The sequence below is a fragment of the Rattus norvegicus genome, chromosome X, assembly GCF_021556685.1.
Source record: "Rattus norvegicus strain SHRSP/BbbUtx chromosome X, alternate assembly SHRSP_T2T, whole genome shotgun sequence".
Taxonomy (NCBI): Eukaryota; Metazoa; Chordata; class Mammalia; order Rodentia; family Muridae; genus Rattus; species Rattus norvegicus.
In genome coordinates this window covers 51,274,733-51,302,117 of record NC_141554.1, presented here as the reverse complement: position 1 = coordinate 51,302,117, position 27,385 = coordinate 51,274,733, and the positions used below count along the sequence as shown (strand labels likewise).

Here is a 27,385-nt window from a genome sequence, read left to right as displayed (position 1 = left end):
TGGAAGTTGAACAACGCTCTACTCAATGATAACTTGGAAAAGGAAGAAATAAAGAAAGAAATTAAGACTTTTTAGAATTTAATGAAAATGAAGGCACAATATCCTCAAACTTAGGAAATACAATGAAGGCATGCTAAGAGGAAAACTCATAGTTCTGAGTGCCTCCAAAAAGAAACAGGAGAGAGCATACATTAGCAGCTTGACAGCACACCTCAAAGCTCTAAAACAAAAAAGCAAATACACTCATGAGGAGTAGAAAGCAGGAAATAATCAAACTCAGGTGAAATCAACCAAGTAGAAACCAAAAGCACTATACAATTATTCAACAAAACCAGGAGCTGGTTCTTTGAGAAAGTCAAGATAGATAAACCCTTAGCCAGAATAACCAGAGGACACAGAGAGTGTGTCCAAATTAACAAAATCAGAAATGAAAAGGGAGACATAAGAACTCTGTGGAAATGCAAGATATCATCAGATCCTACTACAAAAGCCTATGTTCAACAAACCTGGAAAATCTTGAGGAAATGGACAATATTCTAGACAAATACCAGGTAACAAAGTTAAATCAGGAACAGATAAAGCATGTAAAAAAATCCATAACTCCTAAGAAATTGAAGCAGTTATTAAAAGTATTCCAACCAATAGGAGCCCAGGATCAGTTTGGTGTAGTGAAGAATTCTGTCAGACCTTCATAGAAGACCTCATACCAGTACTGTCCAATATATTCCACAAAATAGAAACAGATGGAACACTACCCAATTCCTCCTATGAAGCCACAATTATGTTTATACCTAAACTGCACAAAGACCCAACAAAAAAGAAAACTTCAGACCATTTTCCCTTATGAATATTGATACAAAAATACTCAATAATATTCTCTCCAACTGAATCCAAGTACACATCAAAGTGATCATTCATCGTGATCAAGTAGGGATGGTTCAATAGGACAAAACGGCAACCAACAGATTGGGAAAAGATCTTTACCAATCCTACAACTGATAGAGGGCTAATATCCAAAATATACGAAGAACTCAAGAAGTTAGACTCCAGAGAGCCAAATACCCCTATTACAAAATGGGGTTCAGTGCTAAACAAAGAATTCACAGCTGAGGAATATCGAATGGCTGAGAAGTACCTAAAGAAATGCTGAAAAGTCTTAGTCATCAGGGAAATGCCAATCAAAACAACATTCTCTTACCAGTCAGAATGGCTAAGATAAAAAAACTCAGGGGACAACAGATGCTGGCAAGGATGTGGAGAAAGAGGAACACTCCTCCATTGTTGGTGGGATACAAATTAGTACAACCAGTCAGGAAAGCTGTTTGGCAGTTCTTCAGGAAATTGGACATTGCACTACCTGAGGACCCAGCCATACCTCTTCTGGGCACGTACCCAAAAGATCCTCCAAAGTGCAACAAAGACACATGCTCCACTATTTTTTAACAGCCTTATTTATAATATCCAGAAGATGTGAGGAACCCAGATGTCCTTTAGCAGAGGAATGGGTACAGAAAATTTGATACATCTACACAATGGAGTACTACTCAGCTATCGAAAACAATGATTTCATCAAATTCATAGGCAACTGGATGGAACTGGAAAATATCATCCTGAGTAAGCTAAGCCAATCACAGAAAAACACACATGTTATGCACCCACTGATAAATGGATATTAGCCTAAAAGCTCAAATTACCCAAATTACAATCCACAGACCATAGGAAGCTCAAGAAGGATGACCAAAGTGCAGATGCTTCATTCCTTCTTAAAAGGGTAACAAAGATAGTCTTAGTAGGGGGATATGGAGGCAGTGTTTGGAGCAGAGACTGAACAAATGGCCGTTCAGAGTCTATCCCATATACATACAGCCACCAAAACTAGATAAGATTGATGAAGCTAAGAAAGTAATGCTGACAGGAACCGGATATAGATCTCTCCTGAGAGAGACAGCCAGATCATGTCCGAAACATAGGCTAATGCTATCAGCAAACCACTGAACTGAGAACAAGACCCCCATTGGATACCTTTTGGAATAATTAGAAAAAGGATTGAAAGAGCTGAAGGGGCTTGAAACCCCATAAGTACAACAGTGGCAACCAACCAGAGCTCCCAGGGACTAAACCACCATCCAAAGACTGTGCATATAATGACCCATGTCTCCACCTTCATATGTAGCAGAGGATAACCTTGTTGGCCCCAGTGGAAGGAGAAGCCCTTGGTCCTGCCAAGGCTGGAACCCCATTGTCATGGAATGTCAGGGCTTTGGTATGAAGGGAAGGTGGATGGGGAGGGGAATACCCTTTTAGAAGATGGGGAAGGTTGGGGATAGGGGCTTATTGACAGGAAACCAGGAAACGGAATAACATTTGAGATTTAAATTTAAAAATCCAATAAAAAGAAAAATTAACAAATAAATGTATACAAATGAAATAATACTCTCTTTTTCAATGTATACATTGGGGAAATTTGAGCCTCTTGTAGTTAATGCTTGTTATAATGTTGAGCAAAGCATTTATTATATATTCACTATCATAGTAATCTGTATTGTCTTATTTTCTTCATGGATTGAAATAGAGTTTCAAAAAGTGACCAAGTTCAAGAAAGATTTAGGCATCCTTTTATAGTTTTTACTATTAAGTGTTTTGAAGAGTGTTGGGTGCCTAGCCTTGAGCTTGCCCTATGAATAACAGGCTATTTGAAGAGTGAGGAGTAGTTGAGTCAGTTATAGGGGTTCTCTTCATTTTTGGTATGGCTGAGAAAAGGGATGTAAGGTACTCTTCTCTGAAAGAAGCAGCATGTGCTTACTTGAAAACTATGTTGCAGACATAGAAGTTTTATTTCACAGGATGTAAGAGTCTTCTGAATGTTAACTCATAACATGACCCTGGCACAGCAGATGGAGTTGCATGCATAAGATAGGTACAAGAATAAGCTAGACAACATTCTGGCATAGATGAGGGGAAGACTCATCAATCCTCATATAACTCCTAGGGAAAGAACACTCAATATTCTTTAGCAAAATGTGCTTTGGTAGATTGCTCATGCACCAGTGAATTGTCTCAATATTCAGGTTCATGACTGCAGCCTTGATTAAACTCAGTTCATTATTAAAGAAGGAAAGAGGTCATGCAAATATAAATAGGGGGGTCTAGAAGAAAGGGAGGGTGGAATATCGAGTGTATGTGTTCGAAATACTTATTAAATATTTATGAAATTAATAAATTAAAAGATTAAAAACTATCATGGGGTTGGGGATTTAGCTCAGTGGTAGAGCACTTGCCTAGCGAGCGCAAGGCCCTGGGCTCGGTCCCCAGCTCCGGAAAAAAAAAAAAGAAAAAAATCTATCATGGACTTACATGTACAGAGAGATACATATGAGTACACTACCTCTGTCTCATTTAAGCGCAAATATATGACATATCCAGATTCTGAGAGATTCAAGATAATTTGGTAACCCTCCTATCTTAGTTTGGGTTTTATTGCTTATGAGAAATATCATGACTAAGGCAACTCTTATAAAGGAAAACTTTTTATTGGGTCTGGCTTACAGTTTCTGAAGTTTCGTGCATCATCCTTAATGGCAGTAAACATGACTGCATCCAGACACAGATCGTACTGGAGAAGGAGCTGAAAATTCTACATCTTGTTCTAAAGATAGCAGAAGGAGAATGTGTTCCACACAGGGTGGGCCTTGAGCAGAAGAAACCTAAATCCTGCCCCCACAATGACACACATCCAAAAAGGCCATAATAGGGCCACTCTTTGGCCACTTTATGGTCCAAGCATTCACACTCATGTGTCTGTATACCTATTCAAATCACCATACCTCCTTTAGAAAAAAATAATTCTTTGGATGCATGAAAGTTCATTTGTTAATTTAAGGAAGCCTAGAGTGGAATTGAGTCTTTTCTGACTCTTCCCTGAAGTCATGTTTCATTAATGGTGTTCATAAGGGACAAATCTGAAAATCTGAGATTTTTCCACTAACAATAGAGATTCATGAAGCTATACAGCTTAACCCTAACACAGCTTGTATGAATTTTAAAGTTTTCAGATTTTCCTCTAAATCACTAAATCTGTTGTTCTAAAACCTCCTAATATTACAACCCTTCAATATTGTTCCATATGCTGTGGTGACATATTTCCATAACATTATTTTGTTGCTATTTCATAACTGTAATTTTGCTAATGTTATGAATAGTAATATAGATATCTGATATGCAACCCTCAAAGGGGTCATGAACCTGTGGTTGAAACTGCTGCTCTAAATAAAGTCAAGGTAAGAATGGGCAAATTAGATCAGCTATAGAAAATAACAAAATTACAATTATGTAAATAATTTATCTGTATTGTATACTTATGCACTGAATTGTGTCCTACTTAAAATTCCTGTGCTGGAGTACTAAGTCCTGTGATGACAGTTTATAAAGAAAAGATCTCCAAGTTAAATGAGGTCAGAGATATAGGTAGGACTTGTGTCATTATAAGAGATTGGAATCTTATAAGACATTGGGAACTTTATTAAAATGTTGACATTTAAAAATAAGTCTTATTTTTATTAGTTTACCATTTTCTACTTTGAACATTCAATGGACTAGTTTAGTAAAGTAAACTCACTGTTTTAAGTAAGGCAAATTTCAGATAAATGTGCTTAAAAATGACATTTATACAACTTAATGGACTATTAACTTGGTGCAAAAGGCAGCTTAAATACTTAGCTCTATTGCACTTGCGATGGTTGTGTTATTTCCCAGAAGTGTTGACATTAACATTGGTCATTCTTGTTTTGACATTTTATGATGTGAGCATTGCAGGTATGGGAGAATGATTTTGGCATTAAAACCAAGCCATTCAGATTTATTGGGTCTTTATCAGCAAATACATGCCCGTCAGGATATGTTGGCTGGGATAAAATTACTTAACATTTAGAAAGGGGCAGCATGGTTAATAAAATTGTGCCATTAATCTAAGATATGTACATATGTCTTATCAAGGAAACAAATGTATTAAAATTCAGAATGCTATTGTAATTGTAAAGGCAATTGCCTCACTTCTTAAATTGGTATCTCAGTGAGTAAGAACTTTTGCATAGGTAAGAACCTAGGGGTTACATGAGTCATATTTAGAGTTTAAGGTAGAATTTTTATTATTATTATTATTATTTTTAACTTGAGTATTTATTTACATTTCGAGTGTTATTCCCTTTCCCGGTTTACGGGCCAACATCCCCCTAACCCCTCCTCCTCCCCTTCTTTATGGATGTTCCCCTCCCCATCCTGCCCCCATTGCCGCCCTCCCCCCAACAATCACGTTCAGTCTTAGCAGGACCCAGGGCTTCCCCTTACACTGATGATCTTACTAGGATATTCAATGCTACCTATGAGGTCAGAGTCTAGGGTCAGTCCATGTATAGTCTTTAGGTAGTGGCTTAGTCCCTGGAAGCTCTGGTTGCTTGGCATTGTTGTTCATATGGGGTCTCGAGCCCCTTCAAGCTCTTCCAGTTCTTTCTCTGATTCCTTCAATGGGGGTCCTGTTCTCAGTTCAGTGGTTTGCTGCTGGCATTCGCCTCTGTATTTGTTGTATTCCTGCTGTGTCTCTCAGGAGAGATCTACATCCGGCTCCTGTCTGCCTGCACTTCTTTGCTTCATCCATCTTGTCTAATTGGGTGGCTGTATATGTATGGGCCACATGTGGGGCAGGCTCTGAATGGGTGTTCCTTCTGTGTCTGTTTTAATCTTTGTCTCTCTATTCCCTGCCAAGGGTATTCTTGTTCCCCTTTTAAGGAAGGATTGAAGCATTCACATTTTGATCATCCATCTTGATTTTCATGTGTTCTAGGCATGTAGGGTAATTCAAGCATTTGGGCTAATAGCCACTTATCAATGAGTGCATATCGTGTGTGTTTCTCTGTGATTGGGTTACCTCACTCAGGATGATATTTTCCAGTTCCAACCATTTGCCTATGAATTTCATAAAGTCATCGTTTTTGATAGCTGAGTAATATTCCATTGTGCAGATGTACCACATTTTCTGTATTCATTCCTCTGTTGAAGGGCATCTGGGTTCTTTCCAGCTTCTGGCTATTATAAATAAGGCTGCTATGAACATAGTGGAGCACGTGTCTTTTTTATATGTTGGGGCATCTTTTGGGTATATGCCCAAGAGAGGTATAGCTGGATTCTCAGGCAGTTCAATGTCCAATTTTCTGAGGAACCTCGAGACTGATTTCCAGAATGGTTGTACCAGTCAGCAATTGCACCAACAATGGAGGAGTGTTCCTCTTTCTCCACATCCTCGCCAGCATTTGCTGTCACCTGAGTTTTTGATCTTAGCCATTCTGACTGGTGTGAGGTGAAATCTCAGGGTTGTTTTGATTTGCATTCCCCTTTTGACTAAAGATGTTGAACATTTCTTTATGTGTTTCTCAGCCATTTGGCATAATTCAGCTGTGAATTCTTTGTTTAGCTCTGAACCCCATTTTTTAATAGTGTTATTTGTCTCCCTGCGGTCTAACTTCTTGAGTTCTTTGTATATTTTGGATATAAGGCCTCTATCTGTTGTAGGATTGGTAAAGATCTTTTCCCAATCTGTTGGTTGCCATTTTGTCCTAGAATTTTAAAGACCTTACTGTTTGAAGACTATGTGTAGGATTGGTTAAATCATTATATTTGTTATTGTTTTGAAATACTCATTGTGAGTTTAAAATGCTCAAGCAGTAAATCTATATAAAAGTATAACTAAATATGTCATTAAATATAATTTTCTATATGGGGAAAATGTAGACATAAGATTTATTGGTGAGACATAAGGATAATAAATGTAGTCATAAAATTAGGCCTTGAGAAATATTCAAAATGAAAAACAAATGTGGATATTAGTATCAACAACTGCTTTAATCATCCTCCATTTTTACATAGTTATGTTCTGCTAGACAATAGGGTACTCATTAAATGTTATCTTCCTTGAGAAGTTCACATTTATTTGGTCCCCTGTTTTATTATCCTGTGAGTAGCCTTTGTTATAAATGATAATTTGCTTCTGAAATATTGTATTGTTTTAGTCACAAGGAACTATTCTATTTTCTTCATATGTCTCTGAGTTGTCCTTTTTTTCATTTGAAATTATTTCACAAGATTTGAATTTAATAGGAATATATGTACTAAGATTCTTATTTTGACCTCAGGCTTGTCATTTCTGCGAATGAGTCATATTATAAAAGGGAAAAAAGACTTCATGTAACACTGTAGTACTTTAAATGTGATGGCAGTTTGTAGGTATAATAATACATAGGATAAGAACAGACTGAGAAAAAAAATCAAACAATGGATATTGGATTTTTGCTTCTTGTATTAGTGTAGGTTAGTAGAGAACCATATAGTATTGAAAAACTATATAATTCTTCTGACTACTTCAATTTAGGGAGTCCTCTACCTCACATTACTTTTTTTAAATTGGCTAATTTATTTACATTTCAAATATTATTTCCTTTCCAGATTTCCCCTCTGAAAATCCCCTATCCCATCCTCCCTTGCCTCTGCTTCTATGAGGGTGCTCTCTCACCCATTCTCCCACTCTCTCCTCCTAGCCCTAGCTGTCCCTACACTGGAGAAATCAAGGCTTCCCAGTACCAAGGCCTCTCCTCCCATTGATGTTTGATAAGGCTATCCTCTGCTACATATATATCTGGATACATGGGTCACTCCATGTGTACTCTTTGGTTGGTGGTTTAGGTCCTGGAAGCTCTGGGTTGTCTGGTTGGTTGGTATTGCCCTTCTTCCTATGGGGTTGCAAACCCCTTCAGCTTCTTCAGTACTTTCTCTAATTCCTCCATTCGGGACCCTGTGTTTTGTCCAATGGTTGGTTGGCCAGTATCTACCTCTATATTTGCCATGCTCTGGCAGAGCCTCTGAGGAGACAGTTCTATTAGGCTCCTGCCAGCATGCTCTTCTTGGCATCAGCAATTATGATTCATTAGTAAGAATGTCAGGGTTTTACATTTCAATGTCATCTTTAACTTTTTCTGTTTTATTTTTCTCCTCACTTCTCTGTAACCACAGGACTAAACTGCTGAAGGTATATTCAGTATTGAGCATTAGTTGTAGAGTTGCTTATTAATGCTGTTCTGCATAATGCTTCTCTGTGTGCACTAAATGAGTTAAACACACAAGTCTCTCCACTAGAAAGCACTTTTAAACATAATGTACTTGATGTTTGCTTGGTGATCCTATTGATAGGCATCCATATAAAAGAGGGCAGATTAAATTACTTTTGAAATTTAACAGTGTTAAAATAGTGTATGTATATATTCATGTGTTGAATGTGGTAAGTTATATATGTGCATAATTTAACATACATCGTAATGTATGCTATCACAAATAAACTATTCCATAGTCTTTAATATATTATTTGGAAAAATAAGTGGATTAATAGCTTATATTACAGTTTTAGGCATATCATATGATAGTCATTTCATTTGAGTTAGATGACTAATGATCTCATAGGTTAATTTTTTGTATTTAAGCATTTTATAGATGTTTTTGAAATTCTAGTTGTTATAACTAATAAAATATTACCTTTACTAAAAAGACACAAATCATACCCCACTACATATTCAGATTACATATGAACATAGATCACTGTGATTATAAATATTAAGTTCTTTCTTATTAATCAAATTTATAAAAATAATTTCATTATTAAAAGATTTTAAATTAATTGTACAATTAACATAACAAATATGATACTGTTGAAATAATTCAACTGAAAGTCACATCAAATGTTTATAATAATGGTACAATTTGTGGTTTTCTTTTAGTGCTCAAGGTGGATGCATTTCTCATGTCCTGCCAGAATTTTTGCTTGAACCAAGAGATTATAAGAAGTGGCTGGAAATTACAGTAAGATAGTTTCTAGGAATAATCTACACAGTCTGCAAATTTACTAATATGTGGTCTTTTAAAAATGAGTCCAGTTTAGACTTTGTAACTTTATATCTGAAATATCCTAAAGCTGAAGTGTATCTTAACAACTTGTGTGTGTGTGTGTGTGTGTGTGTGTGTGTGTGTGTGTGTGTACAAGGGTGAGGGCATTGATTAAAATTTTTATGAGATTCCTATGCAAACATGAATTAATGGCCATCCTTTTCTTACAAGTTTATGTGTGTGATATGCATGTGTGCATGTATGCCTGTTTGCATGTGTATGGGTGCTAGTGTGTATGTGTTAGAAGTCTCATCTGTGCTCAAGCATATGGAAGCCAGAGAGTGACAGGAAGTGTTACTTTGCATTCTGTCTTATAGTTTAAAGCAGACTGTCATGGTTTCCTACTTGACATAGCTGATTCATCTTTTCTAGCTAGCCATATTGCTTTAGTGTATCCCACTGGTCTGCCTTTTGGTCAATTTTCTCAAAGTATAGAGTGTATTTTATGAAAACCTTGATGAGAGAATTAGATTTTTAAGTAATTTTTTTTTTGCTGTGGACATCCCTTACCATCTGACATGCTAAAAAGAGTCATATGTTGAGTTCTTGTGTGTTATTTAAATGTGCGTGGATTTTCTGGACTCAGTTCAGTTGAACTTTGTTTTCCTTTCCATCCCTTCTACTGGAGATAGCAATAGTAGGCATGGGAAGTGAATAAATCTGTGATTTAAATGGGTAACTTTTATCCCTTAAAATTCTCTCTGTGCATAGTTTCATTGCTTTCATGGGGTTAAACATCTTCATGAATGTATAACAATAAACATCTGAACGTTTTATGAAAATGGAAAAATCATATATTAAAATTATAGATGGACACCAGTATTTGCTTTGCAGTTTTATTTACGCTGTTGTATTTCATTCCTTAAAGACATCCACTAAGAACACAGCTCTCTCTACACTTAAGAGAAACTATTCTGTTAATATAGATATGGATAATTTTGAAGCCTGGAGTAAACGGGCGTGGACAGATGTATTTCTTCAGATATACAAGGTAATACTTCCACCATACTTTACTGTTATTTTGTTGTTGTTCATTCACATAAGTTGTGCAATAATTTAGGAAATGATGTTATAAGGGATTTTAAAGTACAGCGGCTCAAATAACTTATGTTTTCTTTTGTATGGAAATATTGGGAAATGTATCATCCACAGCTGTGGTTGTCTTCTGTCATTAGGACTATGTTTTCATGTATGGATCTGCCTTTCTGATTAAACATTTTTCTAAATTCAGTTAATATAACCTTTTCATATAATAACATTAATAATATATTTTAAGTTAATAATCTAGTATTATTATATAATAAAATAATTCAGTCAGAAGATTTGTTACTACATTTAAGTGAAGCACCATATACACAGGCGGTATCCAGAATTGTAGTTGCAGGACCTCCTCCTTTTTTCAGTCCTGTTTCTACTTCATTGAGGTTCCTTTTTTAGCTTTCACTTGTTTTCCTTATTATCTTTGTATATGGCTATTATCAATGTAGCTCCCTATAGCAGTTCTCATTTTGTACTTTTGTGGTTTAATCCATTTTTACTGAATAGTTTTCTGTAAGATAACACCCGACAGATTTGTTAAGGTGCAGAAAGCATATTTTAATAAATTTAGAGGAAGTAAGTTAGCTTATGAACTTTTAGATGCAAAAGATTAAAACATTATTACATAACCAGTATTTATGTACTTGAGTTGTATATTGTACTCTCAGTTTTATTTTTTCTAGTTTGCTTTTTATGAGTTCATAGGGTTGATATATGAACAGATTAGTTGTTATTACCCGTGCTCTGCATTTAAACTATTTTTAATTATGTAAGTCACCATATTCTATATGGCAGTCTTATTGCCAATCTCATCCTAAAATTGCATATTTCAATATACTTTAAGTCCTTCAAGAAAGTTTTTCTCTATTGGGTATAAATACTTGAAAATTAGTCTCATGGCTGTGATATTGCTAATTTTTCTTTTACGTTGTCCTGTAAACAAACATATATTTGTATATTATCTTCATGTCATCAGTTACACAGTACCCACTTTGCTTCACCAGGTATAGTCATAACTAAGAATGGAAGTAAATCTTCAGTATATGTCATATTGGATCTTAGTTGTGTTAGACATATAGTAGTTCCAGATATTCACAACAAAGCAGTTTTGGCTTATGTCACATTTCTCAGAGATCTACTTAATCCACATTCATGTCAGAAGTTATCACAAAACTGGAATCTAGTGACTATGGACCAACTCAGTGCAGGAACACCTTCATTTTGATTTTGTAGTCATGGAGCACTCTCAAGATATGAATGCTTACTCAGTGTTGAAATATGACACTGAGGTATCAGTTCTTGGTTTAATACCCAGTCTTCATCTGGAGTTTCAATTAACTTTGATCTCTTATAGGGTTTGATTTAGTTTTTCACTAGGTATAATTATTAATTTACTTTTGTATCAATGTTAAACCATCAGACATCCTTACATCTTAAAGAAAGTTTATAAGCTGAATATTAGTTCTCTGTGTGCATTTAAAATAAGCAGAGATCCTTTTAAACTATCTTAAAATGTCTAGGTATTTTTTGAAATTTTAGTTATAAATATTTCATCTGATTTATGTGCAAATAAAATTTAATGAAAACAGTACTACTAATGAGAAGCAATAAGGCAGATATAACATCAACATTTATATAGAACTAGAAGTACACTTGGCAGTGGTGTGATAAGTCTATGTGTGCGTTAAGTATATGTGTATTAAGAATATATGCATATATAAGTATACACACTTGTTTGATAGTTTTCTCAGTGTCGTTATTTGTAAGTTTTCAATATACTATTATTTTATGTAACCTTAAACTTTGTTCTATCAAAGGCCAATTTGTTGATGTTTATTCATAAATAAGGCCTTAAAAAATGGTGATGTAAATGAGTGTATGAAAGTTGTGAATATAGATTTCCAAAATTGCTTTAAATACATTGAAGAATTAACTGACATATTTAACAAGACATTATACCCTATATACTTTGCATTTCATTCCATTAATTCATACTTTTATGACTTTAATGTTACATGATATTATTATTTTCCTAAAAATGTGCTTGGTTTGCATGAACTGAGCTCTTTTGCTATCTATACTCCTTTCATTTATATAGACCTATGTATATTAGAATACTTAAAGAACTATCATTCTCTTGCACAATGAAAATTGCAAGGTATTTCAGCAGTGATAGTTTTTTAACATTTTTTTCTATAAATAGACTGTGCCTGTTTTGACTCTTTCTGTATTAGTGTATACCACTATGATCCATGTGAGCCCATCATTAAACCTATGTACCTAGTCAAGGTTAACTTGCAAAGATTATTCCCTCTCTAAAGTAGAGGTAACATTTGGTAGATGAATTCTAAAGTAGCTCAGATCATGAATATAAAACATTTATCACATCATCTGTAGTCAAGTAACTCATCATTTGTTATTACCCAGAAAGTGCTAGGAATCCATCTCCAATATTTTCATTTGCATTTTCAAGCATATGATATTTGAGATGAAGGAGATAAAGATCCAATATGTGTCATATTTCTATCACAGAAATTAAAAAACCTGATAAAATAATGCTTTTCATGTTTGTGGCTTGCTATTCTCACCACATAGGTCAGATAGAATTTGAGTATTCTGTAACAAATTTAGTTGGTGAAAAAAATATAGTTTCCATTTTGTGAGGAAAGAAGAGTTTGGTATCACACATAGTTTTTAATTGAAGCTACCTGAGACTTAAAGACATGGGAATATTTTTACTGTGGTTAATATTTCTGAATATAAAAGTATCTTAGATTGTATTATCCCAAAAATGGGCTCTGACAGGGTTGGGAGGGGAACACCCATAAGGAAGGGGAGGGGGGAGGGGGAGGTTTGCCCGGATACCGGGAAAGGGAATAACACTCGAAATGTATATAAGAAATACTCAAGTTAATAAAAAAAATAAATAAATAAAAAAAAAGAGTGACAGTGCCAACCAACCAGAGCTCCCAGTGACTAAACCACTACACAAAGATTATACATGGACTGACCCATGGCTTCACCTGCATATGTAGCTGAGGATGGCCTTGTTGGACACCTATTAAAGGAGAAGCCCTTGGTCCTGACAAGGCTGGACCCCCAATTGTAGAGGAATTCAGGGGGTAGGATGTGGAGGTGATTTGTGAGGGGGAGCACCCTTGTAGAAGAAGGGGAGGGGTATGGGGCCTTATATCTGGGAGACTGAAAAAGGAAATAACATCTGAAATGTAAATAAATAAATATCCAATAAACAAAACAAACAAAAAAAAAAGTTTGTTTCAAAAGTAGTTTCTCTTTGTGCTTCTCTGTCAGGAAACCATTCCCTTTAGTGCTGGTTTTCAGGTGTCCACAAAAGAAATCTTTCAGAATGGGGTGGTGAACAGGGAAACCATATCCTTAGAACATATGTCACTCAGAATTTTTTCTTCATATCCAAGACATTAGAGAACTACCTATGAATGTTATCAGAATAAATCAGTGAACTTAAGTAGTACTTTCTTCTCTCTCTCTCTCTCTCTCTCTCTCTCTCTCTCTCTCTCTCTCTCTTTTTCGTGTGTGTGTGTGTGTGTGTGTGTGTGTGTGTGTGTGTGTGTGCGCGCGCATGCATATACACACACAAACACAGAAACAGTTGAATGGACTTATTCATTTTGTTGTTCTATAATTGAAAATATGTTTATCTCTCTAAATGCATAATAAAATAATAAATCTCATATTGTTGTATCTAGAATCTATCCCAATTCCACAGTGAAGTGCAAATCTGAGTAACTTTCTGCTATATTTCTCTAGTTATCAGAGATAGTGAACATATAGTAAATGAGGCTGTGACATTTTATACTGCACATAACAACATGCGCTCCTAGTGAACAGGATTGTTGAGGGGAGGGTGGTAATTGGGGGAGGATGGGAAGGGGAACACTCATGTAGAAGGCGAGGGGAAGGGGTTAGGGGGATGTTGAACTGGAAACCGGAAAAGGGAATAACAATTGAAATGTAAATAAGAAATACCCAATTTAATAAAGATGGAGGGAAAAATTTAAAAAATACATTGAGTTATAATTAATTTTTGTACTGTTTATTTCCTTAAATACACATATATCTGGCATAATGGCACACACCTATATTTTCAATTTAGGACGGAGAGGCATGAAAATCAGGAGTCCAAGGCAAGCCTTGTCTACATAGTCAGTTTGAAATATGTGAAACTCTTTCAACAACTAATTAACACAGTATCAAAATATATAGTATAATGGGTAATACTGACTATGAAATTGATGTAGAGGAATTTTAGTCTAGCAACATGACTACACAGGTTTCTGTGATCCAGCGGGAATGCAGACATGACACATCTTTAATCACTGTCTGGAATATAGACATGCCTTTAGCACATACCTTTAATCCCTCTGGCTGGAATACAGGAATTCCCTTAGTACACACCTTTAATCCCAAACAATGATCTAACTGAGGGACAGATAATGTGATGAACCAGGGAAAGTTTGGACAGAATAGATACATCCAACTCTTAAGAGAACAGCTGAATAAGAACAGAGCAGAGAATGCAGTCAGCAGTTCTGTTGAATTCAGTTGAGTTGAATCCAGTTAGTGTGTTGTCAGCTGGGAGTCAGGACAGTGAATTGAATAGAGTGAAGTTGAGTTCTTTCCTGAGTACATTCTCTTTAGTGCAGGTCAGCAGTGGAAGTAGCTTATTGAGCAGTAAGACTCTGAGATAACAGTTACTTCTGTTGAATCAAAGTTACATTTACAACAAGATCTAGAAGAAAACCTCTAGACATAGTTTGGAGGGAATATCTAGATTCCCTCTTGGCAAATTAAACTGAGAAGTTCCATCTGAAGAAAGGCAAAACCATTCCATAGGTTAAAGTACAAAATGGAATAAAAAGAAAGCGATTTGAATACCAGCATTCATCTGTGTCTGCTTCCTGACTGTGGTTGCAATGTGAGCAGTTATCTTAGGTTTTAGGTACAATGACTTCTTAACTGTAAAACTGAGACTATATAAAGCTCTTTTCCTTAAACTTCTCTTTTCACATATTTTGTTATAGTAACAAAAAGTAACTAAAGGAGATGTATAAAATTCTTGCTATTCAAAAATTTAAGTTTTGTGAACTGTAAAAATAGGAAGATCATGCCAAATTCACATTTTGATGAATTGATATTCTTACAAATCTGTTGTCAAATACAGTTTTGTTTAATTAAAAAGCATCTTGTCATAAATTGCTTAGTAAGAATGCCATATAAATGGTATGCAAGCAAAAAGCCGAAGAATAAACACTACAATTAGAGGCATATCTCTTAATTTTTTTCTCTTATTCCTGAGCAGGTAAATTAAACTAGAAATACTAATGTCTTCCCTTACTAATAATATATGTAGGATAATTAACTTTGCAAATGTGATTTTATTTTCCATCTGATTCTATTAACTATTTCTTTTGAAATTCCAGGTTACAGTTCTATCTCGGGTAACACCACATTGCTCCAGTTCTGTGCCAGTCATGCATGGGGAGAATAAATCAAAACTCAACCCTTGTTTTGCATCCAGCAACATATATTCTAGTTCTGAAAGGATTCTGCTTAGTTGGTTGAATACAAACTATGAAAATCAACGAACTAGTATATGGAAAAGTCATAAAAGTGGTATGATTGTTTTCATTAAACAGTTCTAAGTTGTAATGCATAAATTGATATAATAAGAACACTGAGAATCTGTGGCTTCTAGACTACTTACATGATTTATTCTGTGTTGTATAAGAGGGAGTGAAGTGCACAATCTTTAAGGTGAGATAGTAAGAAATTCTATTTAATGTATGTTGGAGGAGAAATGCTGAACTGTATATACAGATGCTTGGAAATGTAAATATTAATGACACCCCTAATGTTGTTGCTAGTATTTTCAACTGTGTAAAATATTATGAGAATCATGTTGGACATTCTGATGTGACAGTGTTTCATGAACTAGTCAATAGGTCATGATAGGCTCATGTAACTGTTCACCAATACACAGCTACATTGAATTTTATACCGAGATCCTGAATTTCTTTTACAAAATTCTAATTGTTAATATAACTGTACATTTTTCCTTAATTCGAACCATTGGTTTTATTGAGCATATTTTTCATGGAAATGTGTTTTCAGCTTTATGTTACATCCTTTCCTCTGTGAACATGCAATACTTTTGTGCTCACAGAAGACTTTTGCTAATGCTGAGCTCTTGAAATTCAAGCCAAGTCCCAGAACTAAGCAGAAGACTTTGGAGTTGGGCTTTTATTATGATTTTCAATTGTCTGTGCTCATAGCTTGAAGTGATTATTGCCTAATATTCTCTCTAAAACAGCATAAAGTTAAGTATGGGACTCTCCTAGTCTTTATTTGTGTTTGAATATCTTTTTTCCCAACATAACATGTTTCTGTTTACCGGACTGCCCCCATGTAGAACATGGGCTTCGTTAAAAGTACAATCTCTTTTTTAAAATTCTTTTATTGTTTGAGATTACACTATAATTATATCATTTGTCTTTCCCTTCCTTCTTTCCCAACCTTCCCATATACCCCTCCATGCTTTCTTTCAAATTCTTGGCTCTGTTTATTTTCATTGTTTACAGACACATATGTATGTGTAAGCATGTTTATGTTTGTGTGTTCACAAACACATTAGTACAACCTGTTCAGTCTATATAATGATATATATGCATGCTTTCAAGAGAGACCATTTGGTATTAATCAATTGTTTTGCTGTTTTCTGAGGAAGACATTTTCTTTAAATATCAGCATTCCTTAGTTCATTGTGTAGAATTGAGGTTTCCTTGGCTTTCCCCCATCTACTTTGTGATATCTGTTGTCCTTGTCTAGCTCAAATTTGGGCAATCCTATTGGTAACATTTTAAATTTATGAGTATAACTTCTGCAATTACTAGGGGACAGTCTCGCAGCAAACTCCCTGATCATCTGTACCTTTCAATCTTTCTACCCGTCTAATACAGTATTGCCTGAGACTTGGGCTCAGGAGATATTTTATGTGTCTATTAGGACTGAGCTTTACAACTCTATATTCTGATGTTCTGTTTTTGTTTGTTTGGTAATGGTATCAGTCTGTAGAAATCATATGCTTATTTGATGAGGACCACATTTGTCTGTGGACATAAGGAAAACCATTTATATTTTAGTCAAGGACTATGCCAATTTAGTAAATAGGTAGTTGACAGTTTTCCTCCAAGAGCCATGACTTCTCTAGCCATAGGAAGTTGCTATGTTTCCAAAACTAGGCACAGTTTCCCTCTCGTTGAGTGCCTCTGAAGTCCTATTAGGGATCCCTTGTTTTCCATTAAGATATGTGAGCTACAGTGCACCCATAGTTACCTTACCATGCTGGTTGTTGTTGTGCCTTACAGGTGTTTCCATTTGGAGTCTTGCATAGTGTCTTTATACCATGAAATTTTGTCTTCAGGAATGAGGCCTTGAAGGCATTTCCAGCTCTGGCAACTGTGGGCCATGTGAAGTACTTCGTATCTTTTTTTTTTTTTTTTGTAGTTTCTTTCCACTTTTTTTTTTTTTAACTTGAGTATTTCTTATTTACATTTCGAGTGTTATTCCCTTTACCGGTTTCTGGGCCAACATCCCTCTAGCCCCTCCCCCTCCCCTTCTTTATGGGTGTTCTCCTCCCCATACTCCCCCCATTGCTGCCCTCCACCCAACAATCACATTCACTGGGGGGTCAGTCTAAGCAGGACCCAGGGCTTCCCCTTCCACTGGTGCTCTTACTAGGATATTCAATGCTACCTATGAGGTCAGAGTCCAGGGTCAGTCCATGTATAGTCTTTAGGTAGTGGCTTAGTCCGCTGGAAGCTCTGGTTGGTTGGCATTGTTGTTCATATGGGGTCTCGAGCCCCTTCAAGCTCTTCCAGTTCTTTTTCTGATTCCTTCAACGGGGGTCCTGTTCTCAGTTCAGTGGTTTGCTGCTGGCATTCACCTCTGTATTTGCTGTATTCTGGCTGTGTCTCTCAGGAGAGATCTACATCCGGCTCCTGTCTGCCATAACTTCTTTGCTTCATCCATCTTGTCTAATTGGGTGACTGTATATGTATGGGCCACATGTGCGGCAGGCTCTGAATGGGTGTTCCTTCTGTGTCTGTTTTAATCTTTTCCTCTCTATTCCCTGCCAAGGGTATTCTTGTTCCCCTTTTAAAGAAGGAGTGAAGCATTCACATTTTGATCATTCATCTTGAGTTTCATGTGTTCTAGGCATGTAGGGTAATTCAAGCATTTGGGCTAATAGCCACTTATCAATGAGTGCATACCATGTGTGTCTTTCTGTGATTGGGTTAGCTCACTCAGGATGATATTTTCCAGTTCCAACCATTTGCCTATGAATTTCATAAAGGCATTGTTTTTGATAGCTGAGTAATATTCCATTGTGTAGATGTACCACATTTTCTGTATCCATTCCTCTGTTGAAGGGCATCTGGGTTCTTTCCAGCTTCTGGCTATTATAAATAAGGCTCCTATCAACATAGTGGAACATGTGTCTTTTTTATATGTTGGGGCATCTTGTGGTTATATGCCCAAGAGAGGTATAGCTGGATCCTCAGGAAGTTCAATATCCAGTTTTCTGAGGAACCTCCAGACTGATTTCCAGAATGGTTTTACCAGTCTGCAATCCCACCAACAATGGGGGAGTGTTCCTTTTTCTCCACATCCTCGCCAGCATTTGCTGTCACCTGAGTTTTTAATCTTAGCCATTCTGACTGGTGTGAGGTGAAATCTCAGGGTTGTTTTGATCTGCATTTCCCTTATGACTAAAGATGTTGAACATTTCTTTAGGTGTTTCTCAGCTATTTGGCATTCCTCAGCTGTGAATTCTTTGTGTAGCTCTGAACCCCATTTTTAATAGGGTTATTTGTCTCCTTCGAAAGAAATTGAAGAAGACCTCAGAAGATGGAAAGATCTCCCATGCTCATGGATTGGCAGGGTTAATATAGTAAAAACGGCCATTTTACCAAAAGCAATGTACAGATTCAATGTAATCCCCATCAAAATACCAATCCAATTCTTCAAAGAGTTAGACAGAACAATTTGCAAATTCATCTGGAATAACAAAAAACCCAGGATAGCTAAAACTATCCTCAACAATAAAAGGACTTCAGGGGGAATCACTATCCCTGAACTCAAGCAGTATTACAGAGCAATAGTGATAAAAAGTGCATGGTTTTGGTACAGAGACAGACAGATAGACCAATGGAACAGAATTAAATACCCAGAAATGAACCCACACACATATGGGCACTTGATTTTTGACAAAGGAGCCAAAACCATCAAATGGAAAAAAGACAGCATTTTCAGCAAATAGTGCTGGTTCTAGTGGAGGTCAACATGTAGAAGAATGCAGATCGATCCATGCTTATCACCCTGTACAAAGCTTTAAGTCCAAGTGGATCAAGGACCTCCACATCCAACCAGATACACTCAAACTAATAGAAGAAAACTAGGGCAGCATCTCGAACACATGGGCACTGGGGAAAATTTCCTGAACAAAACACCAATGGCTTATGCTCTAAGATCAAGAATCGATAAATGGTATCTCATAAACCTGCAAAGCTTCTTTAAGGCAAAGGACACTGTGGTTAGGACAAAACGGCAACCAACACATTGGGAAAAGATCTTTACCAATCCTACAACATATAGAGGCTTTATATCCAAAATATACAAAGTACTTGGTATTTTTCAGAAGTAGGGACTCACCTATTTCACTTTGAGGAGACAACCAATTGCAATGGCAATAGTCTGTGTGTTTTGGAGTTTCTTGGACATTCCTAAGCAATATTGCAAAAGAAAGTTTCTCATGCCTGGATTGGAGTTGTTAAGTCTTTGGCATCACTAAAGCGAATGTTGTCAGCCTTAGATGAAGAAATCATATTTTAACTCTACATGTTTATTCATGCACAGGCATGTATATTATAGTTTTTGATATAGCTAATAAAAGTCCTTAAGACATTTTTAGACATCCTTATTCTTATTTTATCCTCTTCCCTCGATTTTCTGTATACAATACCTTCCTCTTCCTAATTTGCATCATCCCATTTCTCATTTCTTTAATCAGATCTCTTATACCCTGGTATTACCCTCTGTATTGCTCCCACAACCCCTACACAAGCAATGATTGTTTTCATTTTTCCTAGTTTCTGCATTTATTCTAGAATTTGTATGCAATTCTGAAGATGTGGAGCATATATATATATATATACATATACATATATATATATGTACCACATTTTCATTAACAATTCATATGTGACGTTGTTTCAATTTCATAGCTATTGTAAGTAGAGGAGCAATGAAAAAATATCTGATGAGTAGGCTGTCAAGTCCTTTGGGCTTATTCCACATAGTGCTATAGCTAGGTTATATGGTAGATTCTATAGCTAGGTTATATGGTAGATTCTCTTCTAGGTTTTTGAGAGGTCTTCACAGACTTTCATAGTTGCCTCAGCAGTTTACAATCATATCAATAGGGAATGCCCATTCCCATTTTCCAGGACCATTTTTAGCTTTTTAAAAAAATTATTATTCATTCCGTACCTTTACATCTCAAATGATATCCCACTTCCCAGTTAACCCTCCACAAACCCCTCATCCCACGTTCACCTCTTGGCTCTCCTCTTTGCCTCTATGAGTTTGCTCCCCACCCACCCACTTAACCTCTGGCACCCCACCACTCCAGCCTCTTCCTATGCTGGGCTATCAAACCTCCACAGGACAAAAGGCCTCTCCTCGCACTGATGTATGACAATGCCATCCTCTGCTATATATGTATGTGGAACCATGGATCCCTCCCTGTATACTCTGGCTATTGGTCTAGTCTTTGGGGGCTGTTTTGTTGATCTTTGCCATTCAGATTGACAAAATCACAAAGATACTTTAATTTCTCTACTCCCTAGAGATAATAAACACTTTTTGAGGTATTTCTTAGCCATGTTTCCTTTCTTTTGAGAACATTGTTCAGGTCCTGCCACACATTTTAAAATTTTTAATAGGTCATTTGCAGTCATGTTTTTTTTTGTTTTTCATTTTGCTTTTATTTATTTTATCATTTTATTTTTTACGTTGCTTGTATTACTGATATTTGAATTAGCTTTTTTTGTTTATATCCACTGGCATGATCATACAATATGGGTGATTTTATTTTATATTTTAAAGATTATCAATTTATTTATTTATTTTTATTCTTTAATATTTTTTACAGTACAGACTTTATCCTTATCCTGGTACACACTCTGACTGTTCTACAACCCATACCACTTTACCCCTTTTCCAAGAATAAGTCTCCACACCCCAACACATACCCTACCAGACCTTCCCACTCCCTGGGACCTCAAGTCTCTTGAGGGTTAGGTACATCTTCCTCTGACTCAATCCAGGCCTAGTGGTCCTCTGCTGCATATGTGTTAGGGCATCATATCATCTGGTGTAGCTGCCTGGTTTGTGGCCCAGTGTCTGAGAGATCTCAAGGCTACAAGTTAGTTGAGACTGCTGGTCCTCCTACAGGGTCGACCTCCTCCTCTGCTCTTCTAGCTTTTCCCTAATTCTACCATAGGTGTCACCAGCTTCTGTCCATTGGTTGGGTGTAAATATCTGCATCTGACTCTTTCAGCTGCTTGTTGGGTCTTTCAGAGGGCAGCTATGCCAGGTTCCTATTTGTAAGCACACCATAGCATCAGTAATCAGGGCTTCAGTCCTGTTCACCCCAGCCAATACCTGATCATGTTTCCCTCATTCCCTTCCTGTCCCCTTTCCCACCCAGGTCCCTCCATCCCTCAATTCCTTTCTTCTCCCTGCCAAGTGGGATTGAGGCATTCTTAATTGGGCCCTTCAGCTTGTTAATCTTCTTGATTTCTGTAGATTGTTTCCTGGGTAATCTTTTTTTGGCTAATATCCACTTATTATTGAGTACATACCATGAATGTCATTTTGGGTCTGAGTTACTTCATTCAGGATGAAATTTTCTAGTTCCATTCACTTGCCTGCAAAACTTATGATGTCCTCGTTCTTAATAGCTGAATAGTATTACATTGTTTAAATGAAACACATTTTTTCTATCTATTTTCTGTCATGGAACATCTGGGTTGTGTCCAGCTTCTGGCTATCACAACGTAGTGGAACATGTACCCCTGTGTCATGGTGGGGTTTCTTTTGGGATTATATTCTTAAGAGTGGTATTGCTGGGTCTTCAGGCAGATGTATTTCCAATTTTCAGATGAAACTCCAGATTGATTTCCAGAGTGGTTGTACCAGTTTGAAATCTCACCAGCAATGGAGGAGTGTTCCTCTTTCTCCACAGCCTCACTAACATGTGCTGTCACCTGAGTTTTTGATCTTAGTCATTCTGTCTTGAGGTGGAATCTCAGCGTAATTTTGATTTACATTTCCCTGATGACTGAGGACTTTGAACATTTCTTTAAATGCCTCACAGCTATTAGAAATTTCTCTGTTGTGAATTCTGTTTAGTTCTCTAACCCAGTTTCTGACTATGAAAGACTGCTATTTCACAGCACACAGGAATGAAAAACAGAGCATATATTTTAATTTTATTTTGAGATTTATTCATTTTATGTATGAAAGTTTGCCAGTATTCATCTATGTAGATCATGTATGTATATACCTAGTGCCCATCAAAATCAGAAGGTTCCATTGGATTTCTTAAAACTAGAGTTAAAATCAGTTGTGTATCACACATTGGGTGCTGCTAATTCAACCCATGTCTTCTAGAAGAACAACAAATCCTCTTTACAGCAGACCTATTTGCCTAGCTTTCAGAGCATAAAGGTTTTGATTTTGCATTAATCACATGCCTTGAAATATATATTCATAGTAAAAAGTATCAAATTTGTTTATTTCAATTATGGAAGATGGAAAAATACAATAGAGAAACTCACTGGTATCAGAATTCCTCAACCATTGATGAAATTGTTAAATTGTTTTAGTGTGCAATGCATTTTCTTAATAAAATGTTTTTTTCCTAAAATTATCATTCTTTTTCTTCTACATCTTTGTTAAATTGGTTATTTCTTATTTACATTTCAATTGTTCTTCCCTTTCCCAGTTTCCAGGCCACGATCATCCTAACACCTCCCCCTCCTCTTCTATATGCTTGATCCCCTCCCCATCCTCCCCACATTACCGCCCTGTCCCCAACAATCCCGTTCATTGGGGGTTCAGTCTTGGCAGAACCAAAGGCTTCCCCTTCCACTGGTGCCCTTACTAGGCTATTCAATGCTACCTATGTAGTTGGAGCTCAGGGGCAGTCCATGTATAGTCTTTGGGTAGTGGCTTAGTCCCTGGAAGCTCTGATTAGTTGGCATTGTTGTTAATATGGGGTCTCAAGCCCCCTCATTTTCTTTTAGTACTTTCTCTGAATCCTTCGGGGGGGGGGGTCCTGTTCTTAGTTTAGTGGTTTGCTGCTGGCATTCGCCTATGTATTTGCCATATTCTGGCTGTGTCTCTCAGGAGAGATATATATCCGGTTCCTGTCAGCCTGCACTTCTTTGCTTCATCCATCTTATCTAGTTTGATGGCTGTATATATATGGGCCATGTGTGGTACATGCTCTGAATGGGCGTTCCTTCAGCCTCTGTTCTAAACTTTGCATCCCTATTTCCTCCCAAGGATATTCTTGTTCCCCTTATAAAAAAAGGAGTGAAGCATTCACATTTTGGTCATCCTTCTTGAGTATCATGTGTTCTGTGCATCTAGGGTACTTCAAGCATTTGAGCTAATATCCACTTAGCAAGCATTTGAGCTAATATCCACTTAGCAATGAGTTCATACCATGTGTGTTTTTCTGTGATTGGGTTACCTCACTCAGGATGATATTTTCCAGTTCCATCCATTGCTTATGAAATTCATAAAGTCATTGTGATAGCAGAGTAGTATTCCATTGTGTACATATACACATTTTCTGTATCCATTCCTCTGTTGAAGGTCATCTGGGTTCTTTCAAGCTTCTGGCGATCATAAATAAGGGTGCTTATTAGGAACATATTGGAGCATGTGTCTTTGTTATTTGTTGGAGCAACTTTTGGGTATATGCCCAAGAGAGGTATAGCTGAGTCCTCAAGTAGTACAATGTCCAATTTACTGAGGAACCTCCAGACTGATTTCCAGAATGGTTGTACCAGTCTGAAATCCCACCAACAATGGAGGAGTGTTCCTCTCTCTCCACATCCTCACCAGCATCTGCTGTTGCAGGAGTTTTTGATTTTAGCCATTCTGACTGGTGTGAGGTGGAATCTCAGGGTTGTTTTGATTTGCATTTCCCTTATGACTAAAGATGTTGAACATTTCTTTAGCTGCTTCTCAGCCATTCATCATTCCTCACCTGTGAATTCTTTATCTCTGAACCCCATTTTTAATAGGGTTATTTGCCTCCCTGCAGCCTAACTTGGTGAGTTCATTGTATGTTTTGGATATAAGCCCTCATTTCTGGGTCTTCAATTCTATTCTCTGGTCTATCTGTCTGTCTCTGTACCAATACCATGCAGTTTTTTTAATCACTATTGCTCTGTAATACTGCTTGACTTCAGGGATAGTGATTCCCCTCAAAGTCCTTTTATTGTTGAGGATAGTTTTAGCTATCCTGGGATTTTTGTTATTCCAGATGAATTTACAAATTGTTCTGTCTAACTCTATGAACAATTGGGTTGAAATTTTGATGAGGATTGCATTGAATCTGTAGACCGCTTTTGGTAAAATGGCCATTTTTACTATATTACTCCTGCCAATCCATGAGCATGGGAGATATTTCCATCTCCTGAGATCTTCTTCAGTTTTGTTCTTCAGAGGCTTGAAGTTCTTATCATACAGATCTCTCACTTGCTTTGTTAAAGTTACACCACGGTATTTTATATCATTTTAGACTCTTATGAAGGGTGTCATTTCCCTAATTTCTTTCTCGACCAGTTTCTCTGTTGTCTAGAGGAAAGTTACTGATTTATTTGAGTTAATTTTATACCCAGCCACATTCCTGAAGGTGTTTATCAGGTTTAGTAGTTCTCTGGTAGAACTTTTGGGATCACTTAAATGCACTATCATATTGTTTGCGAATAGTGATATTTTGACTTCTTCCTTTCCAATCTATATCCCCTTTATCTCCTTTTGTTGTCTGATTGCTCTGGCTAGGGATTCCACAACTATATTGAATACATAGGGAGAGAGTGGGCAGCCTTTTCTAGTCCCTGATTTTAGTGGGATTTCTTCAAGTTTCTCTCCATTTAGTTTAATATTAGCTACTGGTTTGCTGTACATGGCTTTTACTTAGTTTAGGTATGGGCCTTGAGTTCATGTCCATTCCAGGACTTTTATCATGAAGGGGTGTTGAATTTTGTCAAATGCTTTCTCAGCATCTAATGAAATGAACATGTGGTTTTTATCTTTCTGTTTGTTTATATAGTGGATTACGTTGATGGTTTTCTCTATATTAAACCGTCCTTGCATCCCTGGGATGAAGCCTACTTTATCATGATGGATGATTGTTTTGATGTGCTCATGGATTCGGTTTACAAGAATTTTTTTTTCAGTGTTGGCTTTTTTTATTATTATTATTAACATGAGTATTTCTTATTTACATTTCAAGTGTTATTTCCTTTCCTGGTTTCAGGGCAAACATCCCCCTAATCCCTCCCCCTCCCTTTCTTTATGGGTGTTCCCCTCCCCATCCTGCCCCCATTGCCGCCCTCCCCCCAACAATCTAGTTCACTTGGGGTTCAGTCTTAGCAGGACCCTGGGCTTAACCTTCCACTGGTGCTCTTACTAGGATATTCATTGCTTCCTATGAGGTCAGAGTCCAGGGTCAGTCCATGTATAGTCTTTAGGTAGTGGCTGAGTCCCTGGAAGCTCTGGTTGGTTGGCATTGTTATTCATAAGGGGTCTCGAGCCAATTCGAGCTCTTCCAGTTCTTTCTCTGATTCCTTCAATGGGGTCCTATTCTAAGTTCAGTGGTTTGCTGCTGGCATTCGCCTCTGTATTTGCTGTATTCTGGATGTGTCTCTCAGGAGAGATCTACATCCCGCTCCTGTCGGCCTGCACTTCTTTGCTTCCTCTATCTTGTCTAATTGGATGGCTGTATATGTGTGGGCCACATGTGGGCCAGGATCTGAATGGGTGTTCCTTCTGTGTCTGTTTTAATTTTTGCCTCTCTATTCCCTGCCAAGGGTATTCTTGTTCCCCTTTTAAAGAAGGAGTGAAGCATTCACATTTTGATCATCCGTCTTGAGTTTCATTTGTTCTAGGCATCTAGGGTAATTCAAGCATTAGGGCTAATAGCCACTTATCAATAAGTGCATACCATGTGTGTTTCTCTGTGATTGGGTTACCTCACTCAGGATGATATTTTCCAGTTCCAACCATTTGCCTATGAATTTCATAAAGTCATTGTTTTTGATAGCTGAGTAATATTCCATTGTGTAGATGTACCACATTTTCTGTATCCATTATATGTTGAAGGGCATCTGGGTTCTTTCCAGCTTCTGGCTATTATAAATAAGGCTCCTATGAACATAGTGGAGCACGTGTCTTTTTTATATGTTGGGGCATCTTTTGGGTATATGCCCAAGAGAGGTATAGCTGGATCCTCAGGTAGTTCAATGTCCAATTTTCTGAGGAACCTCCAGACTGATTTCCAGAATGGTTGTACCAGTCTGCAATCCCACCAACAATGGAGGAGTGTTCCTCTTTCTCCGCATCCTCGCCAGCACTTACTGTCACCTGAGTTTTTGATCTTAGCCATTCTCACTGGTGTGAGGTGAAATCTCAGGGTTGTTTTGATTTGCATTTCCCTTATGACTAAAGATGTTGAACATTTCTTTAGGTGTTTCTCAGCTCTTCAGTATTCCTCAGCTGTGAATTCTTTGTTTAGCTCTCAACCCCAATTTTAATAGGGTTATTTGTCTCCCTGCGGTCTAACTTCTTGAGTTCTTTGTATATTTTGGATATAAGGCCTCTATCTGTTGTAGGATTGGTAAAGATCTTTTCCAAATCTGTTGGTTGCCGTTTTGTCCTAACCAAAGTGTCCTTTGCCTTACAGAAGCTTTGCAGTTTTATGAGATCCCATTTGTCGATTCTTGATCTTAGAGCATAAGCCATTGGTGTTTTGTTCAGGAAATTTTTCCAGTGCCCATGTGTTCCAGAAGCTTCCCTAGTTTTTCTTCTATTAGTTTGAGTGTATCTGGTTTGATGTGGAGGTCCTTGATCCACTTGGACTTAAAGCTTTGTACAGGGTGATAAGCATGGATCAATCTGCATACTTCTACATGTTGACCTCCAGTTGAACCAGCACCATTTGATGTAAATGCTATCTTTTTTC

General features: G+C 37.0%; 1 protein-coding gene across 1 annotated transcript in view; it reads left to right on the top strand.

The window, feature by feature from the left end:
* The window catches only part of Cfap47 (cilia and flagella associated protein 47), a 344,640-nt gene that overhangs the window by 134,862 nt on the left and 182,393 nt on the right, over positions 1 to 27,385 (top strand). Inside the window, exons 31-33 of the mRNA XM_087600976.1 lie at positions 8,814 to 8,895; positions 9,848 to 9,970; positions 15,480 to 15,672. Of these exons, the coding sequence (XP_087457102.1) occupies positions 8,814 to 8,895; positions 9,848 to 9,970; positions 15,480 to 15,672 (398 nt within the window). The remainder of the gene's footprint in view (positions 1 to 8,813; positions 8,896 to 9,847; positions 9,971 to 15,479; positions 15,673 to 27,385) is intronic.